The sequence below is a fragment of the Mustelus asterias genome, chromosome 10, assembly GCF_964213995.1.
Source record: "Mustelus asterias chromosome 10, sMusAst1.hap1.1, whole genome shotgun sequence".
Lineage (NCBI taxonomy): Eukaryota > Metazoa > Chordata > Chondrichthyes > Carcharhiniformes > Triakidae > Mustelus > Mustelus asterias.
This window is the reverse complement of record NC_135810.1, coordinates 68,706,912-68,723,189: the sequence shown is the minus strand read 5'-3', so window position 1 is coordinate 68,723,189 and position 16,278 is coordinate 68,706,912. Positions and strand designations below refer to the sequence as shown.

General features: G+C 42.2%; 1 protein-coding gene across 1 annotated transcript; it reads right to left on the bottom strand.

The window, feature by feature from the left end:
• Window positions 1-5,270: 5,270 nt before the first annotated feature.
• Window positions 5,271-8,240, bottom strand: fam181b (family with sequence similarity 181 member B). The gene has a single exon (XM_078221882.1). The coding sequence runs from the start codon at window positions 7,515-7,517 to the stop codon at window positions 6,411-6,413; it is 1,107 nt and encodes a 368-aa protein (XP_078078008.1). The 5' UTR covers window positions 7,518-8,240; the 3' UTR covers window positions 5,271-6,410.
• Window positions 8,241-16,278: the final 8,038 nt, after the last annotated feature.

Below are 16,278 nucleotides of genomic sequence, written 5' to 3'. Positions count from 1 at the left end.
ATGTATAGCATACCATTTCTGAGGACAATGAAAAGCAGATATTATGATCCTCTAACCAAAACCAGGTTGTTGGTAAAGGACATTTAATAAGACACATTTTTGAGAGCAACAGGCAGAAAGAAAATTCCATACCAGTAAAGGAACACGACCCTGCCTAAAATCCATTAAGAGGCAGAGAATTTAGGCTACCTTTTACATACCTATTTGAGGATCCAAACCAGGCTTTTGCTGCAGGGCTTTGATTATACCTTGATTGGAGTGAAGCCAAAGAAAACTTGTATTGCAAGCATAAACCTCTGATCTGCATTTCTTCAGTGGACCAACAGGGGAAACATCAGCCTGCAATACTTCAAGCCTTACCTTTGAAAGAAGCAAGGGTAACAGCGAATTTTGAACTTTTAAGACCTAAGTGCATCCTACCTTTTTTTTCTGCAATCATATTTTCTTGCATGCATTATGTGTGTGACAGTGTGAGTATGACAGTGTGAGTAGATACTATTATGTATACATTTTGGGTGTTGAGTAATAAACATTTATCCTTTTTATAAACCTGTCACATGTCTGTGTCCGAGAGTTACAACACTCAGGGATAGAAACGCAATTTCATTTATTCTCCACATCTTTCTTTTAAAATATATGTATTTAGTCAGTCAAGAGGTATTAAAACGGAGAACCATCATACCATCTCTACCCTGTCTGCAACACCCTGTATATCTGCAGAAACATTTCCCTACTTTAATACTCCATTCCCGTTAAAGGCCTACATTCCATTTGCCTTAACCGATCATTTGCTGAACATGCATGCTGGCCTTTTTTGATTCATGTACAATTTAGATTCCTCTGTATCACAGCAATCTGTGCTCTTTTTCCATTTAAATTATATTCTGACCCCTCTATTCTTCCTGCCAAAGTGGACAAGCTCCCATTTTCCCACATTATACTCCATCCCATCAATTTTTGTCTATTTACTTGGCCTATAAATATCCCCTTTGCAGAGTCTTTGGGTGGGATTTTTCAGTTTTAGGGCGAGCGTGGCCAGAAAATCCCACCAGAGCATGGTCCGCTCCCTGCCCACTCCAAATCCCATGGAGGGCGGGATAGGAAAATCCCCCCCTTTGTGTCCACTTCACTACTTAATTTCCGACCTATTGTGTCATCAGCAAATTTAACTCCCATATACTTTGTGTTGTCAGCAAATGTAGCTACCATACACATGTAACCTTCATCCAAGTCATTACTATCAATTGTAAATGGTTGAGATCTCAACACTGATCCCTCTGATACTGCATTAGTGAAATTTAGTTATTTATCCCAACTCTCTGCTTCCTGTTAGTTAGCCAAGCCGCTATCCAGCTCCGACAAAGGGTCATCCTAACTCAAATTCTCTCTCCACAGATGCTGTCAGACTTACTGAGATTTTCCTGCATTTTCTGTTTTTGCCTCAATCCATGCCAATGTTTACCCCACCCCCCACCCCCACCACAACCTCCCACACACATTGAGCTCCAGTCTTGATTAATAACCTTTTATGTGGTATCTTATTAAATGCTTTTAGAAGTCCAAAAACCACTGGATCCCATAACCTACTCTGCTCATTACTGCCTCAAAGAATTCTTATAAATTAGTCAAACATGATTTCCCACAGATGGCGCCTATCTGTGGCACTTAATTAGGATACCTATGGGTAGGTGATTCCAGTTGAATATTGGACATATACAAAAATGGTTAGCAATCTGATAGACTGAGTCCCCAGCCTATTTTCTAGATGGACTTACTACACTAAAATGGGAAAAATTATATAGTTAGGAAAATCCTGCTTCAAGCCCTCAGAGGGAAAGAGAATACTTTAGGATATCAGCATACAGTGTAACAATAAGAATGAAATAAAATAAAGAGTTAAGAAAAACTACCTTCTAGTTTTATTAGAGTAGAAATGTAAATCTCTGCTTGTGGATAAATGTGGAGACATCTTACAAATGGATCATATCCTCCCTTAAGTTTCCCTCCTCGCTGATTTCTGTTCGTGGGGTGCAAATTCTCCAAAGATAGACAACTCAGTAGCAAGACAACAATGAATTTCTAACAGCTCTTTTTGCCCTGCTCCAATATCAACATTTTTGTCCCAAACTCCTAACTAGATTTCAGACATCCACTGCAGATTTAAAATGGGGATATGTCCAACAGGCTGTTGGAGGGAAAAGGGCTTTGAAATCAGAGTTGGGAGCCAAGTGGAAGCTGGAAAGAAGAGTGGCTATTTAAATACCATACAAGCTTTAGTGGAGCAGAAGAGGATCTGATACTTATTGCAATTAGAAAGAACAGAAAAAAAAGTATACTTTTGGATGTTAGGTACCAAGAAGGTGAAAATTTTGAATAATAGAATTTTGATGGTAACAAATACAAATGAAGGATCATTAGTAGGATTATGGCAGTTTCTCCAAAGATTGACATCCAAATATATTGTTTTTTTCTGCAGAGATAGTCTTGCTGTACCGAAGATAACAATGGATCAATAGATGAAGTTGCTGGTGTCTATATTAGATATGATTTGTGTGGAATTTGGAATTAATCTTGTCATGATTTGGCCCAAACTCCAGAATTCAGAATAAGAACCCGGTTTTTGCTTCAGCAAGAGACAATTACAAATTGGATAAATTAAACTCCATTACTTCCCTAGTTAGCTTGTCATTCCAAGTTTGGTCCTTCTCCTTTGATTTAATCATTGTTGTTTGCCTGTTGTTAACCTTTGTTTGATATTGGTGGAAAGTTATCTTCAAGATTTTCTTTTAACATAACTTCAATTCATGAGCTTGTTCCAATATAATATTGGCAGAATTTCATTTAAAAAAGCAATCCCAAACCTGCTATTGGATTGAGGTTTTATTATAGTTAGGATTTCCTATGTGTGTTTAAATTTTAAGTACTTTTCTAGAAATGCAATAGTGTTTGAATATAAACACAGGAACTCAAAGCTAGCTTTACTACAAGAAAGTTCAAGTTTTTTTTAGAAAAACTCAAAACTCAGACGAAACTAAAAATGGGGAGGTTGGGTTTGGAATGATAAAGAAGTTCTCTCCTGGAAAGTGAGAGTTTTCCACCGCCTTCTTACACTTTTTAATTATAATCTGCAATGTGTTGGAATTTAACACCATTCATTTACCATATGCCCTTACCTGTGAACGTCTTTTGTATTTACATCGCAAATCTTTTTCAGAATACTGTAATATTAAATGAAACTTAAAATGGCGAGTTTCAGCAGCATTTCAGAAGTTATACTAACATGGAAATAACTGCACTGGGGTGAGGTGGGTGGGGAGTGGGTGGAGGGAGTACTGACTTTGCTGCACATTCCAGAGGGGGGAAATGGAAGATGTTTTGTGAAAAGTCCTACTCATTAACTTGGAATTTATCCAGAAAGTGTCAATTTGATATACCTGCGGTTGGGATACAATAGTGGAGACAAATGGAGATTTCCTATTGAAAATCCCCAACTCCTGTAAATTAACCATCCCCATCTGGGAACATATGTAGTTCATTGACCGAAACCGTGCTTTAGTAAATACAAAAAGAAACTTTTCGTGGGTTTTAAATATGTAAGGATGTGTCAGCGTTCAAGATGATGCCAATCATCCCGCTGATACATTTTGGATTTGAGAGTGTAGTTGATAAGGTTTAAAAACCGTGGCAAACGGGAAAATTAAAGATTGGAACATTCCGAAGATATGTATTTTTTTTAAATGTTGGTAATATACTACAAAATATTTTGAAATAGTGTTTACTAAATGGATAAGACATCCAGAAAACCAAATTTATAATATTTCCCATCTAAACAGAAAAAATGGATAAAGTCAATCATGGATTGAACTCTACTATTGCACTCTCTCAGTCTATTTTACTGTCGCACTTTCTCAGTCTATTTCACTGTCGCACTTTCTCAGTCTATTTTACTATCGCACTTTCTCAGTCTATTTTACTATCGCACTTTCTCAGTCTATTTTACTATCACACTTTCTCAGTCTATTTTACTGTCGCACTCTGTCTATTTTACTATCACACTTTCTCAGTCTATTTTACTATCAAACTTTCTCAGTCTATTTTACTGTCACACTTTCTCAGTCTATTTCACTATCACACTTTCTCATTCTATTTCACTGTCACAATTTCTCAGTATATTTCACTGTCGCAATTTCTCAGTCTATTTCACTGTCGCACTTTCTCAGTCTATTTTACTATCAAACTTTCTCAGTCTATTTTACTATCAAACTTTCTCAGTCTATTTTACTGTCGCACTTTCTCAGTCTATTTTACTATCAAACTTTCTCAGTCTATTTTACTATCACACTTTCCCAGTCTATTTTGCTGTCGCACTTTCTCAGTCTATTTTACTATCAAACTTTCTCAGTCTATTTTACTGTCGCACTTTCTCAGTCTATTTTACTGTCGCACTTTCTCAGTCTATTTCACTGTCGCAATTTCTCAGTATATTTCACTGTCGCAATTTCTCAGTCTATTTCACTGTCGCACTTTCTCAGTCTATTTTACTATCACACTTCCCCAGTTTATTTTACTATCACACCTTCCCAGTCTAACTCCCGTTCAGTGAACAAAAAGGTTGAGATTTTCATTATTCCTAAAATGACCTTTCGAAAATTGGCCTTTGATTTCAAAGGGGATTTGAGAGTATTTTATGAAGACACATTGAGTCCCATATGGACATTATGACATACTATAATATTTCGGTTAATGAAATTTATTTTGAATTACGTTTTGTTTTACCTTAGTAATGTTTCCCTTGGTGGAGAGATACGAGTTGTGCGGTAAAAGGGCTGTATAAACGGGACAATGCCTCTATGTCTTCACAAAGCCCCTGAACAGTGATTTCTGGGTCATTGGTAAGTCTTTGTGTGACAACCTACAGGATTATGTTCGGTTTGCAGGAGCTAGATGTGCAAATATATTGTAAATGCACTATTTTACAAAAATGTTAGTCTTACTCAACCAAAGGGAAAGGACATATTTAAAGGAAAATGTGGAAAAGGCTGCTTACGGTCATTAAGATTGGTGAGTTTTACTTGACCCGAGGGATCTCCCCAACAAGTGCAGTGCCCTCGCTTTACGGTTGGTTGGCAGTGCAGAACGATGCCTGGGAAACACTGAGAATTGACCAGTTCACCCAGTAGGTTTGCCGCTTCCTCCAGTCTCCTTCTGACTTTTTTTTCCCGGGGAGGGGGGGGGGGGGGAGAGAAAACAAACTTCAAAACAAGACCAGATGGTTTTCGAAAATAAAGACCAGCTTTATTTTAGTCTGTTGACCTTTCACTCGAGACGCAGCTGGAATTAGTACCTTTTCCCCGATATAACACACAGATCAGGTTTCTAAACAGACAGGACACTAAAACCAAATCACAGCAGGTACTAGGAGAAGATGAATATCCTGGTGAACAATTCTTGACAAGAGTTGTTTGTCTCTTTGGGAACTGAACAAAGCTAACAACGGCAAACTAATATTGTTGTCAGCAGGGTGCCAGGAATTTAGATTTATAAAATGGAGGCCGAGACACAGACCAAACAAATATTTAGGGTTAACGCGAGTGTTTGGCATTAACACAGTCTGCCTTTCATAACTATAAATAACAACATCTAGAAATGTTTATTTGCTCCAAAACCAAATGCTATTATGGTTCAATGTTAACCGTGTCGTGTAGTCTTAGTACGTTTACCCTATTTTCAAGCAGGTTGGACCTATCCCCCCAACATTTTGGCATATGCGTTCAAATGTTTCTCGTTTAAAACAGATTTTGACTACATTATACCTCATTATTTATGTTTTGTGTCCTGGAAGTGCGGGACTGGGCGTCCGTTGTCACGTACAGAACAAGTTGGCTGAATCAATACAGGAGTTACTCAGTCAAGTCTTTCGATCCACAAAGTGCAATTGCATCTCACCGCCGTTAGACAGGCGGCGCCAATCTTGAAGGAAAACTTTCTTTTGACTTTCATGTACCAATGACCAGTTATTTTTTTGCACTTCAGCACGAGTTTTACACCACTTTACAGTGCGCCCGGTTATTTTTTAGACAGGATTTCTCAAGACTAAACAAATACACAATAATTAACGGGCGTTTTGAGCTAAAAAGAAATGTTAGCGACCAGGATACTGGCTGTCACATGGTGCTTTCAATGGAAAACATAGAGAAGTGTGATTCTCCTCCCTGATCAATTGAACCCACCGTTCCTTATTCTAAAATAAGGTATACCTCGAGTGAATGCACATTACCGACTGGTGTTCAAAAAGTACAAGCAGGACTGTTTACCGATTTCTCTATCTGTGAACAGTTCACCTGTAATACTGGTCAAATACAACTCAGCCCAGTTCTTTGTGTAGCGAGTACTGGTTGGGAGAGGAGGAATTAGAGACTGGGGAAGTTTTGTCTGCTGCAATTATATCCCGGGTTATATTCGTAAGGGAGCTGCGGGAGTGAACATTCCGGGAAAAACTGCGGGAAGCTCGCTAAGCTGACCGGAGCCTCCTCCATGGCCGATGAGTTTGGGGGCTGGTTGTGGCTGCCGCCGGGGTACAGCGGGGTGTGGGCGGGCACTGTCCTGGCCGCCTCGGGGACGGCGAGGTTGCAGCCGGCCGCCGGGCTCTTCTTGGGCGGGTTGCAGGGCAGCCAGGGGTCGGGGAAGTGGGGGAAGCCGCCGGACAGAGCGGCCAGCCCCCGGTACGAGTCGTAGGCTCCGAGCTCGCAGTTTCCCTCCTGCTGGATCCGCAGCGCCGAGCCCAGGAAGGGCTCCTGAGCCGAGATCATGTTGCTGTAATCCGGCCCCAGCAGTTCGAAAAACTCGGCGGCCTCGGGGTTGCCCCTCTCCAGGTCTTTGAGGGACATGCCGGAGGTGGAGGTGATCTTCACGTTGGCGGGCTCGGTGAAGAAGGACGGCGGCAGGTTGCGGTTCCGCAGGGGGATTTTCCGGCTGCTGCTCCCCGCCGCCGTGGCCGCCGCCGCCGTGGCCGCCGTCAGGGCTCGGTCCCCGGCGGCCGAGCGGCGGAGATCCCGCACCGAGTCGAAGAGGGCCGCCAGGGACTTGCTCTGCAGGCTGGACTGCGAGCCCTCCTTCTTGGGCGGCGGCTTGCACTGGAAATGGGCGGCGGGGCTGGAAGACGCGGGGGAGAGTTGTTGCTGCTGCTGCCTCTTACTGACTGCCTCCTGCAGCCCGGGGTTACTGCCGCTGCTGCCCGGGATCATCCCCGTGCATCTCTTGATCTGCTTCTGCAGGTATTTCCTGTGGTTGACTTTCCTCTTGGATTTCACCGGCTTGTCCAGAGCCAGCTTGATGTTGCTGGAGGCTGAGTCGATGAAGTTGAGCAGGGCGCTGGTGGTTTCCTTCACCTCCCCGGAGCTCTCCCTGTCCCCCAGCAAAGCCCCGCCGTAAGCGCTTTCCATCTCGTATTCCATGGAGGAGCCGGGGAAACAGAAGTGGATGAAGTGAGGGTTCATGATGGCAGCCTGCACAGCCATTTCCCGTCCCCTGTGAGCTCAGGCCAAATTTACCAGCGCATCACTAACTCCAGGGGCTGGGGCTCGGAACACACCCAGGGGCTACCGGCTGGCCCGAGGGGCAAGAGCCGAGGCAAATCCTGGGTCAACGACCGAGCTCCCAAGCCTCAGTGCAGCCAGGGATTCAGCGCCTTAAAGATTGTTCCAAATAAGCCGAGCAATACATCATCGCGTCCTCTTAGCCACCCCTCCACCCCCCTTGTGAACAGCGTTTTCATGAATGTGCTTCGCTATAGGCTCTGGCTGCAAAGAATATCCGTTTCCCGTCACTCGAATTCACTGAGTCAAAAGCGACCCAGATCCTATTATAGAGTTGTGAATTCATTAAATCGGACAGCTTAAGGAGGTTGGACACGGTTTGGAGAAGCACTTCATTACTGCAGCATAAAGTTCAACACGGCAAACCCCACAGCCTCGGGAGCAGAGGAAAATAAAGCAGTTCCAGTGGAAATATTTTGGATATATTAGCGCAGCGTTAATTCTGGATGTTCCCATTGGAAGTTAGCATTTAAATGCATTCAGGAGGATTGGTAGCCCCACATGATTCCAGTATCCAGTTACTGTGTCTGGAATCGCGCTCTCTCTCTCTTTCTCGCCCACCCAAGTACTTTGCCTTGTCTCGGAAGTTCTTCACAAGTACAATATTAGGATATACGATCATTCAAAACACTTCTAAAACCATATTTATACATCTGATGCAGACTAAGGCTAATTTCAATTGATGGGAGGTACTAAAGAGCGGCAAATGCTATCTTACAATTCAAACCTGTTCACGAATAATTAAACACAATCAAAATTATGTTGAAAATTGTCTCCTAAAGCTATTTTTTTAAACAAAAGGTTCTTGTATTCAGAGTGTAGTTCTGGAGAAAGATGCATTTATTTATTTTTATTCTCATGGGCCATTTTAAGTAAACTTCAGCAAATGGCATTCCGGGGAATGAGGCCATCCCGCCCGCTAAACGGCTCCAAATTTATCAGAAAGGTCCCCGACAATACTCAAGACCAGTGTCAAGTGGCGGCTTCTTGTGTGCGGTTACCTTCAGCAGGTGCTACTGTGTTGCAGACTGGAAGTCTGTCGCCTGTATACCTGCTCTTAAAGAGTCGATTCCTGAGCTGTAGGCTCAAAATACACATTCCCATATCAGTGGGAATTTCCCCCAGCTTGACAAGTATTATGGTTAGCCTTTGACGTACAACCGTAAGGGTCTAAATAGAGTCTATTCTTCCCCGGTCTGAAAGGACGCTTTGTGCCAAGGATTCATTAAAACTCACCACACAGCTTCGTAAATGGTGCTAAATAATGAACAGTCGATTTAACTGAAAAAGCTTCTGGAGCTATTAAATTAAAGGAGAAGTTCCAGTGTGGGCTCAATCTGCCAGAAGGGAATTTTGACCTTAAATTTTTATCTTCTTCGTTAAACTCGGCAAATAAGTTCCAACTTATAGGAAACACTGGGGTTAAAAAATGGAAATTGTTGGAACCGATTTCAATGAACACATTGGTTAAAAAAAGACAATTACTGTCGTTTTTGATGCTGATTTTCCACTGTGAGTGTGTGTGTGACAAGAGCCCTGGGTGAAATGCTGTAAATGTGATCTAATCGCCCCATGGCGAATGACATGCCCAGTTGAACGTTCTCCGGCGGGTGATAACACTATGTAAACAGCCCTATTTTTTTTGCAGAAAGCGGCAATTTGTTTTTCCCAAGGGTTTGGGTATCCTTTGCCAGTACGCCATGGCAAGGTGATGCACTGAAATCATTCACTGTTGGAAGAAAGTGGGGGCATTTAAAGGGAAACTCCGCCCGGCATAAACTTCCTTTATCATGTAAATAGTAGAGAGAAAAAGGACAGTGAAACTGATAGCGCTGATCTAATTATCTCAAGCCCAATACAGCGAAACTGCTGAAAGCGACTCACAGAAAGGCTGACCTTCCCGCACAAAAACTGAGAGAAAACAATAAGAACCTTAGCAACAGTATAAACCGCGCTTCTTTTCCCGTACAAAGAGCGATTTTATGAGCATTTTTGGGCTCCAATTTACATAGACGATTTTTAGAGTGTTTTTATCGTTACAAAGTTGACTAAAATATGACCATATCCGTTTAAAAATGACCAATATGCAATTTATTAAACCAAACACTAAAGTTTAAAATAATCGACATTGGTAGATGTGGATTGTCAGTGTTTTTTTGTACCCTGCGAATGGTGATTGCAACAGCAGTAAAGTTTCCCAAGGGAAACAGACGCAGCGAGTAACCCTTGTGCCTTTTTAACTAATATTTCGAATATTTATTTAACTGCAGTCAGTGTAAATAAATGCTGCCTCTATTTTGTTGACTATGTAAAGCACCTCCTTACCAACTGTTAGTGGTTTCCCATCAATTTGACCCAATGAAAATGACATCATCAGTGAAATATCTGACATTTTGGCTGTTCTAAATTCAAAGTACACTCTCCATTGTGCTGAAGGGCCAGAGGTGACTGACACTTATAGACAACTGCCAAATGCTCCAGGAGGCATCAAGTTGTTTCGCAATTCAGAAAAGCGCGCTATTAAGCAACTGGCGACATCATTTAAGGACATAGGATTCTTTTATAGTTACCCACAGGTACATGGTTTAAACCTCCTCCTCCTTTATTAGTATCCATTGTTATCAACTCCAACACCCCTTCCCAGCCACACACACATGGCATTAAGCAACCTGAGTATTCTATGTAGCATTGCACAACCCCCGGTCATAGTGACAGAATTAACTTGGTGAATATTAAAATGCTTAGGAAATGATTAATTCTGACAGGTTACTATTAATAGGTTGCCCAAAACATTAGTTTTTGAATTGCTGTGTAAAACAGTTAATCACATGAAATTCTGATCTGATCGTATAAAGTTAATTGAACTGACGCATATGGCACTTGGTCCCAATTGATAGTTTCAGAGGAAATCATTATTTTGAGGTTGTGGCCGTTGATGAATTATAAATGTTTCAGCATTCCACAAAACATACAGAGTAAAAATGTTAATTTACTGAACAGCTCACACAGTTAAGTACATGGGCTATGGTTAAGAAGGGAAGCAAACAGCTTATCTGATATATTTAGAGAATAAGAGTGAACAAGCAGTCAATCTGAGTAAAGAAATAGAGAGAGCAAGCTTAATATTATTTAGACGATCTGTTGTAGTTGCATTTTGAACCTGAGACATGATTCTTCACTGGTTCTAAAGACTACAAAGAGTTTATAACACGCCTTGAGAAAAGGTATCATTACTGCTTGCATTTGTAAAGCTTCAGCCCAACAGTACACATAGACATAAAGACCTCAAAATTACTCAGGTCAAGTCAGGGTCACCACAGTAAGAGTACACAGCATTTGCCTGCATGAAGAGGATGGAAACACTCCTTTGGTCTAATGTCTGGCAGTGCCCAGCAGCTTGGGCATTCCAGAAACTCCAATATCTGGGCATGGAAAGTGGGGATGTGGGTTGGTCCCCAAGCCCCCCCCCCCCTCCCCTCTCCCCTCCCTCCCTCCCTCCCCACCCCCACCTCAAGGAGGGGCTGATCCAGCAAATTATTAACGTTTGTGAATTTAACAAAATAAATCAAGATGGGCTAGGGAATGCTCCAGGTCACTTGTCAATGAGGCCCACACATCTTTCTGCCACCCCCCCCCCCCCACCCCATGTCCCACCCAGCACTCTGCAGCCCCCCACCTCAAGCCCTGCCTCACTTAGCGTTACAACGGTCACTGAAACACCAGTCATGAATGAACAATGAAATTGGAGCCTTAATTTCCTGGTCAATATCTGGCTAGTGACGGCATTGGAAAACTTCCAGGAGATAGAAAGAAACAGAGGCATTGCACTCAAGCCACCACTTCCTCCTAGATTTCAAAAATAAATGCTGAATACCAATGCCGCTCCTGCAGAAGTGAACCTGAGAATAACTCCCTGAAACCCAACAGAGCGCACAAGATAGCCTCCCTGAAACGCCATAGGATGCCAGCCACCAAGATCTACGGACCCAGTATAGTGACCAGGGTTCACTTTCCAAGCCTTTTCCCAGGAGCTCTGTGTCAGGAGATTGTGCTGCAGCTATGAAAGTTTGGATCAGTATTGCCTTTGCTGCAGCCAAATCTTCCAGCAAGGAGCACTGTGCAGCTCAATTCATAAGGTGGCTGAGAGGGCTCGCAATTTTTACAAAAATACTGCACTCCCCCATGTATTGGGGTCATTCATTTAAATATGAGTTGTGCTTATTATAAACCCACATATTTATATGTACTGCAAAGACTTCTGTTCCCTAAATATGATAGACACAGCTTCCTGCATATTAATTCATGACATGCTGTGAGTTTTCCTGAGGCTTTTGTTCTCTGTCATTTCACTGTCTTAGTTCCCAAAAGCAGATAGAATGAGCAGGATAGTTTCTGGGTTATAAGGGATAGTCTCCATTCCCATGACACATGTTGCCTCTTTGTAGGACCACCAATGCTGTAGTGGAGCATGATAATACAAAGAAAGACTAAGAATTCAGCAAACCTTTAGGATATTCCAAGGAAGGTTTCAAGTCTGGCTAGGTTCAGGCATGCCATGTAACATTTGTGCAACATTGTACCTGAATTATGATAGAGTGTGAGGTTCACAATTTTGTAATCAGGAAAGGGCTGATGGTATAAAATCAGAAAGTGCTCAGCACTTTCTATGGAAAAAGAAACAGTTTCAGGTCCTTCAGTTAATATTTCTGATCCTTCATCAGAAGTGGGAAAAGTTGGCAATACAATAGGTTTTGAACAAGTGAAAGAGGTTGGGTTGGGAACATTAACAAAAGGGAAGATCAGTGATACAGGGGAAGACAAAACAAAGTAAATGACAAAAGGTTTCATGGTGCAAAGCCAAAAGTCATTTTAATGAGAAGTATGAAGAAAAAATAGATGTACCTAGAGGAGGTGTGAATGGCAGGATAATTGCTATACAAACTGTTACAGGTAGGGCATTTGTAAGACTGTTATGTTTTTGGACAATCTCTTTAATTTAGGGTAAATTGAGGAATGAAAGGGTTATGTGATTCACTCTGAATCCTGCTAATAACAAGCCGGGGGGGGGGGGGGGGGGGGAGTTCAAATTCATTTACTGGGAAGACAGGGCAAGATATTCACACTGAGCAAATGTGTTGACTGTGGATAGACAATTTGTCTCCATGCCCCAAGGAGGTATTAAGAATATAAGGTTTTGGTACTTTAAACTGTCTATTTAATTCTAAGATAATATGGAGCTGGGAGTCTAGACGGTCATCAATTAGCATTTCTCCCTGGATCCAAGGTCTGTATGATTCGCGTTGCTATAGAGCTAGGCTTTGAGAGGCGAAGGGAATTCTTGTAGAGTCAGGTTGCTGATTGTCCTAAAAATGGCGCTGAACCTCCCGGTCTATGATAGTTTGCAAGATTCTGAGAGAGAGCAGAGAGATAGAGGCAGCAAGTCTCCATTCCATGCAAACTGTGGGTGGGGGTTTGCGTTCAGATTGAAGAGGCTAACGTTATGAAGGTTTAAACAAAGCTGTAAAATTAGCCTAGCTTTGGCTAGAGGGAGAGATCTCTAGGGCAACCAACACCATGAAAGTCAATTTGGGGATTAGAAGTTATCCAGCAGGAAAATAAAAATGGGGATAAGAATCACTTTGGACTGGTTCCTAGAGAATTAGATGTCCACTCAAGGGACAAAGTAAATTATAACAATTAAATGAGGTTTTAGTCATTTTAAATGTTAAGTGGGGAATCTTCTGTAGTTTAGAGTATAAATCGTCTGCTAAAATAGTGCTTAGTCAATGTTGTTTTAATTTGTGTGTTCCAGTGAAAGTTTTAAAACTTGAAATATTGTAGTGTGATCCTTTCAACCATTCACCGAAAGTTTAGAATTGCTTTGTAAATGTTATCGGTCTACAATAGGAGTTGTAAATATTTGGGGGCTCTTGCAGAATTTTGAATTCACAGGCTGAGACAACTACACTGGGGTTTAGCAGAGTTTAAACAAACAGGATTTCACAGCGATTTTTGCTGTATTTATTAAAAGGTTAAAATGGCTACCTCCATTGCAGAAGCAGCCCTCAAAAGAATGGGTTTGCCTCTGAGTGCCTTGCAACAGTTAACAAAGGTTAATTTGAAGGCAACAGCAATAAAGTTAGAAATAGATTGGAAAGTAGGGGTGCTAAGAAAACTGAGGTTGTAGTAGTGTTGACTCAACATCTGAACCATGAGGAAGGGAAAGAGTAATCCAGTTATGACACAGGCTGAGTAAGCCAGGATTCAGTTATAATAAAGCAACTCTGGAATTCTCTGCCCAATGAAGCAGTAGAGGCTACCTCATTAAATGTGTTGAAGTCACAGATAGATAGGTTTTTAGCCAATAAGGGAATTAAGGGTTATGGGGAGCGGGCGGGTAAGTGGAACTGAACCCACTATCAGATCAGCCATGATCTTATTGAATGGCGGAGCAGGCTTGAGGGGCCAGATGGCCTACTCCTGCTTCTATTTCTTATGTTCTTATGTTCTAACTCAAATTGCAAAGAGATAGCGAAAAGCAAAAACATGAACTCAAAAGAGAAATAGAAGAAAAGGAAAAGGAAAGGGAAATGCAAAAGCTTGAAGTGGAATTCCAAAGACCACAAAAAAGGAATTGCAAGGAGACTAGGGAAGCCAGCAAATTTGAACTGGACAGTAAAAGAGTGCAGCAAGCAGATTTGATGTTGAGTGAGCTTTAATTTCTCGTTCTGATTTGACAAGGAATATGTGTTTAGTGTCTAAATGTAGTGAGAAAGGAGTTGCGATGTATTTTGTCTCATCTGAAGAAAATTGCTATAAAGTTATAATGGCCTGGAGAAATTTGGATGGTTTTTATACAGAACATTTTGGTAAGGAAAGCAATGGAGGGTTATTCAACCCTTTCAGATGAACAGTCTGTGGATTATAATACCATTCAGACTGCTACACTTAATACATATGTGTGAGTTCCAGAAGCTTTCAGGCAAAAGTTTAGAAATCCAAGGAAGACAGCATCCGACTTTGTGGAATTTGCTAGAGAAAAAAGCATGACATTTGAGAAATGGTGCAGACTGATGAATCATAGAATGGAATCCCTACAGTGCAGGAGGAGGCCATTTGGCCCATCAAGTCTGCACTAACCACAATCCCACCCCATCCCTATCCCCACCTATTTACACTGTGACCTGACTAAGTGATTTAAGTCAGTAATTTTGGATGGTTCTACGAGGGTTTCACTGAAATTACTCTGAAAAAACTAGAAGAAATAAAACCACTTTTAACTTCAGCGTAACTATTTTAAATATCCAGACCGAGCCTGGCACTGGACTCTCCCACACTCCTGATCCCACAGTGGACTCTTCCATCCCCTGCCTCACTAAGCACCCCCCACCATGGTATTTTCCAGATCTGAATCCCTGCCTTCATGTGATTCTCCTCCCCATCCTCAACGTGACTGCCCTCCCCACCTGACTTCACAATTTAACCTGACTTGACATAACCACTCCCCAACCCACCCCCTCTCAACAACCTGACCCGAACCCACTCACCGCCTCCCCCCTCCCCCGCCCCCGCGCCTCCTCCTGACCTGACACCCCAACCTGGTTGGACACTCTCCCTGGCCTGACCCGATTCCCACACCCCCAAACCCTCAGCCCCCACAATATCTTACCCCCCAACTCCCAATCTCTAACCAACACCCCCATGTCCAACCAATCCCTTATCTGATGTCCATCCAACCACTGCAAAACCCTAATGTCCAATCCCCTAAACCACTATGTCTGTTCCCTGCCCCCAAAGTCCAACCCCTTCCAATGTCTGATCCCCCCCGATGTCCGACCATCTCCCACCCCCAACATCTGTCCCTCCTCCCCTTCCCCCCCACCCCCCCCACATCTGTCCCTCCTCCTCCCCCCCCCCATGTTCAGCCTCCCCAACTCCCCAAATTCCATCTTAGAATCTAACCTCTCCCTGGCTTTCACTGAGACCTTTAAACTCAGCTGCTTTATGGCAGCTAGTGCTGTAAAAAGGGTGTGTGTCCTCCTTCACTGTGGTTCTTTTGGACTCTGATGCTGGACCTGGGGACCTGTTGCACTGAAGAAATTTGGCCTAGGTAACTGAGCATGGAGTGGAAGTTCAATGCTGATTGGCACTCTGAAGACGTTATGACCCATTATAATGATGTAAAATAAAATGACTTGGCTGTATCTAACGCTGATCCTGGATTTGCAAGGACAAATTCAAGTTTTGGACTGTGGTTTTGCAAGGACAAATTCAAGTTTTGGACTTCAGTAGGTTGAAGCCCATTACTCTTACGGGAGGCATTGAATATGTCCATGCTGATTGGGAAAAATAACTTAAAATAATTTATGAATTAGCTAAAAAAAAGTGTATTGGATTTTCTGACTGATCATTGACATGACCTTATGGAGATTCTTAAAGCAGCAAAGGAGAGTTCTAATCCTGGAGAATCCTAAGACAGGAGAAGGATGATTCAGCTGTTTGTTGGCTGAGACTTTTTGTTTGGCGTGGGCAACAAAAACCTGCAGCGATGTCAGAGTTCTGGGGTTAAAACCCAAAGAGGTTCATAGACTATGTTTAGAAGTCAACACCTTAATGACAAATAACGTCTGATTCTAAAGAAGAATAGTAGGGCATATTGAAGCTACATGAAAAGAGGAGGCAT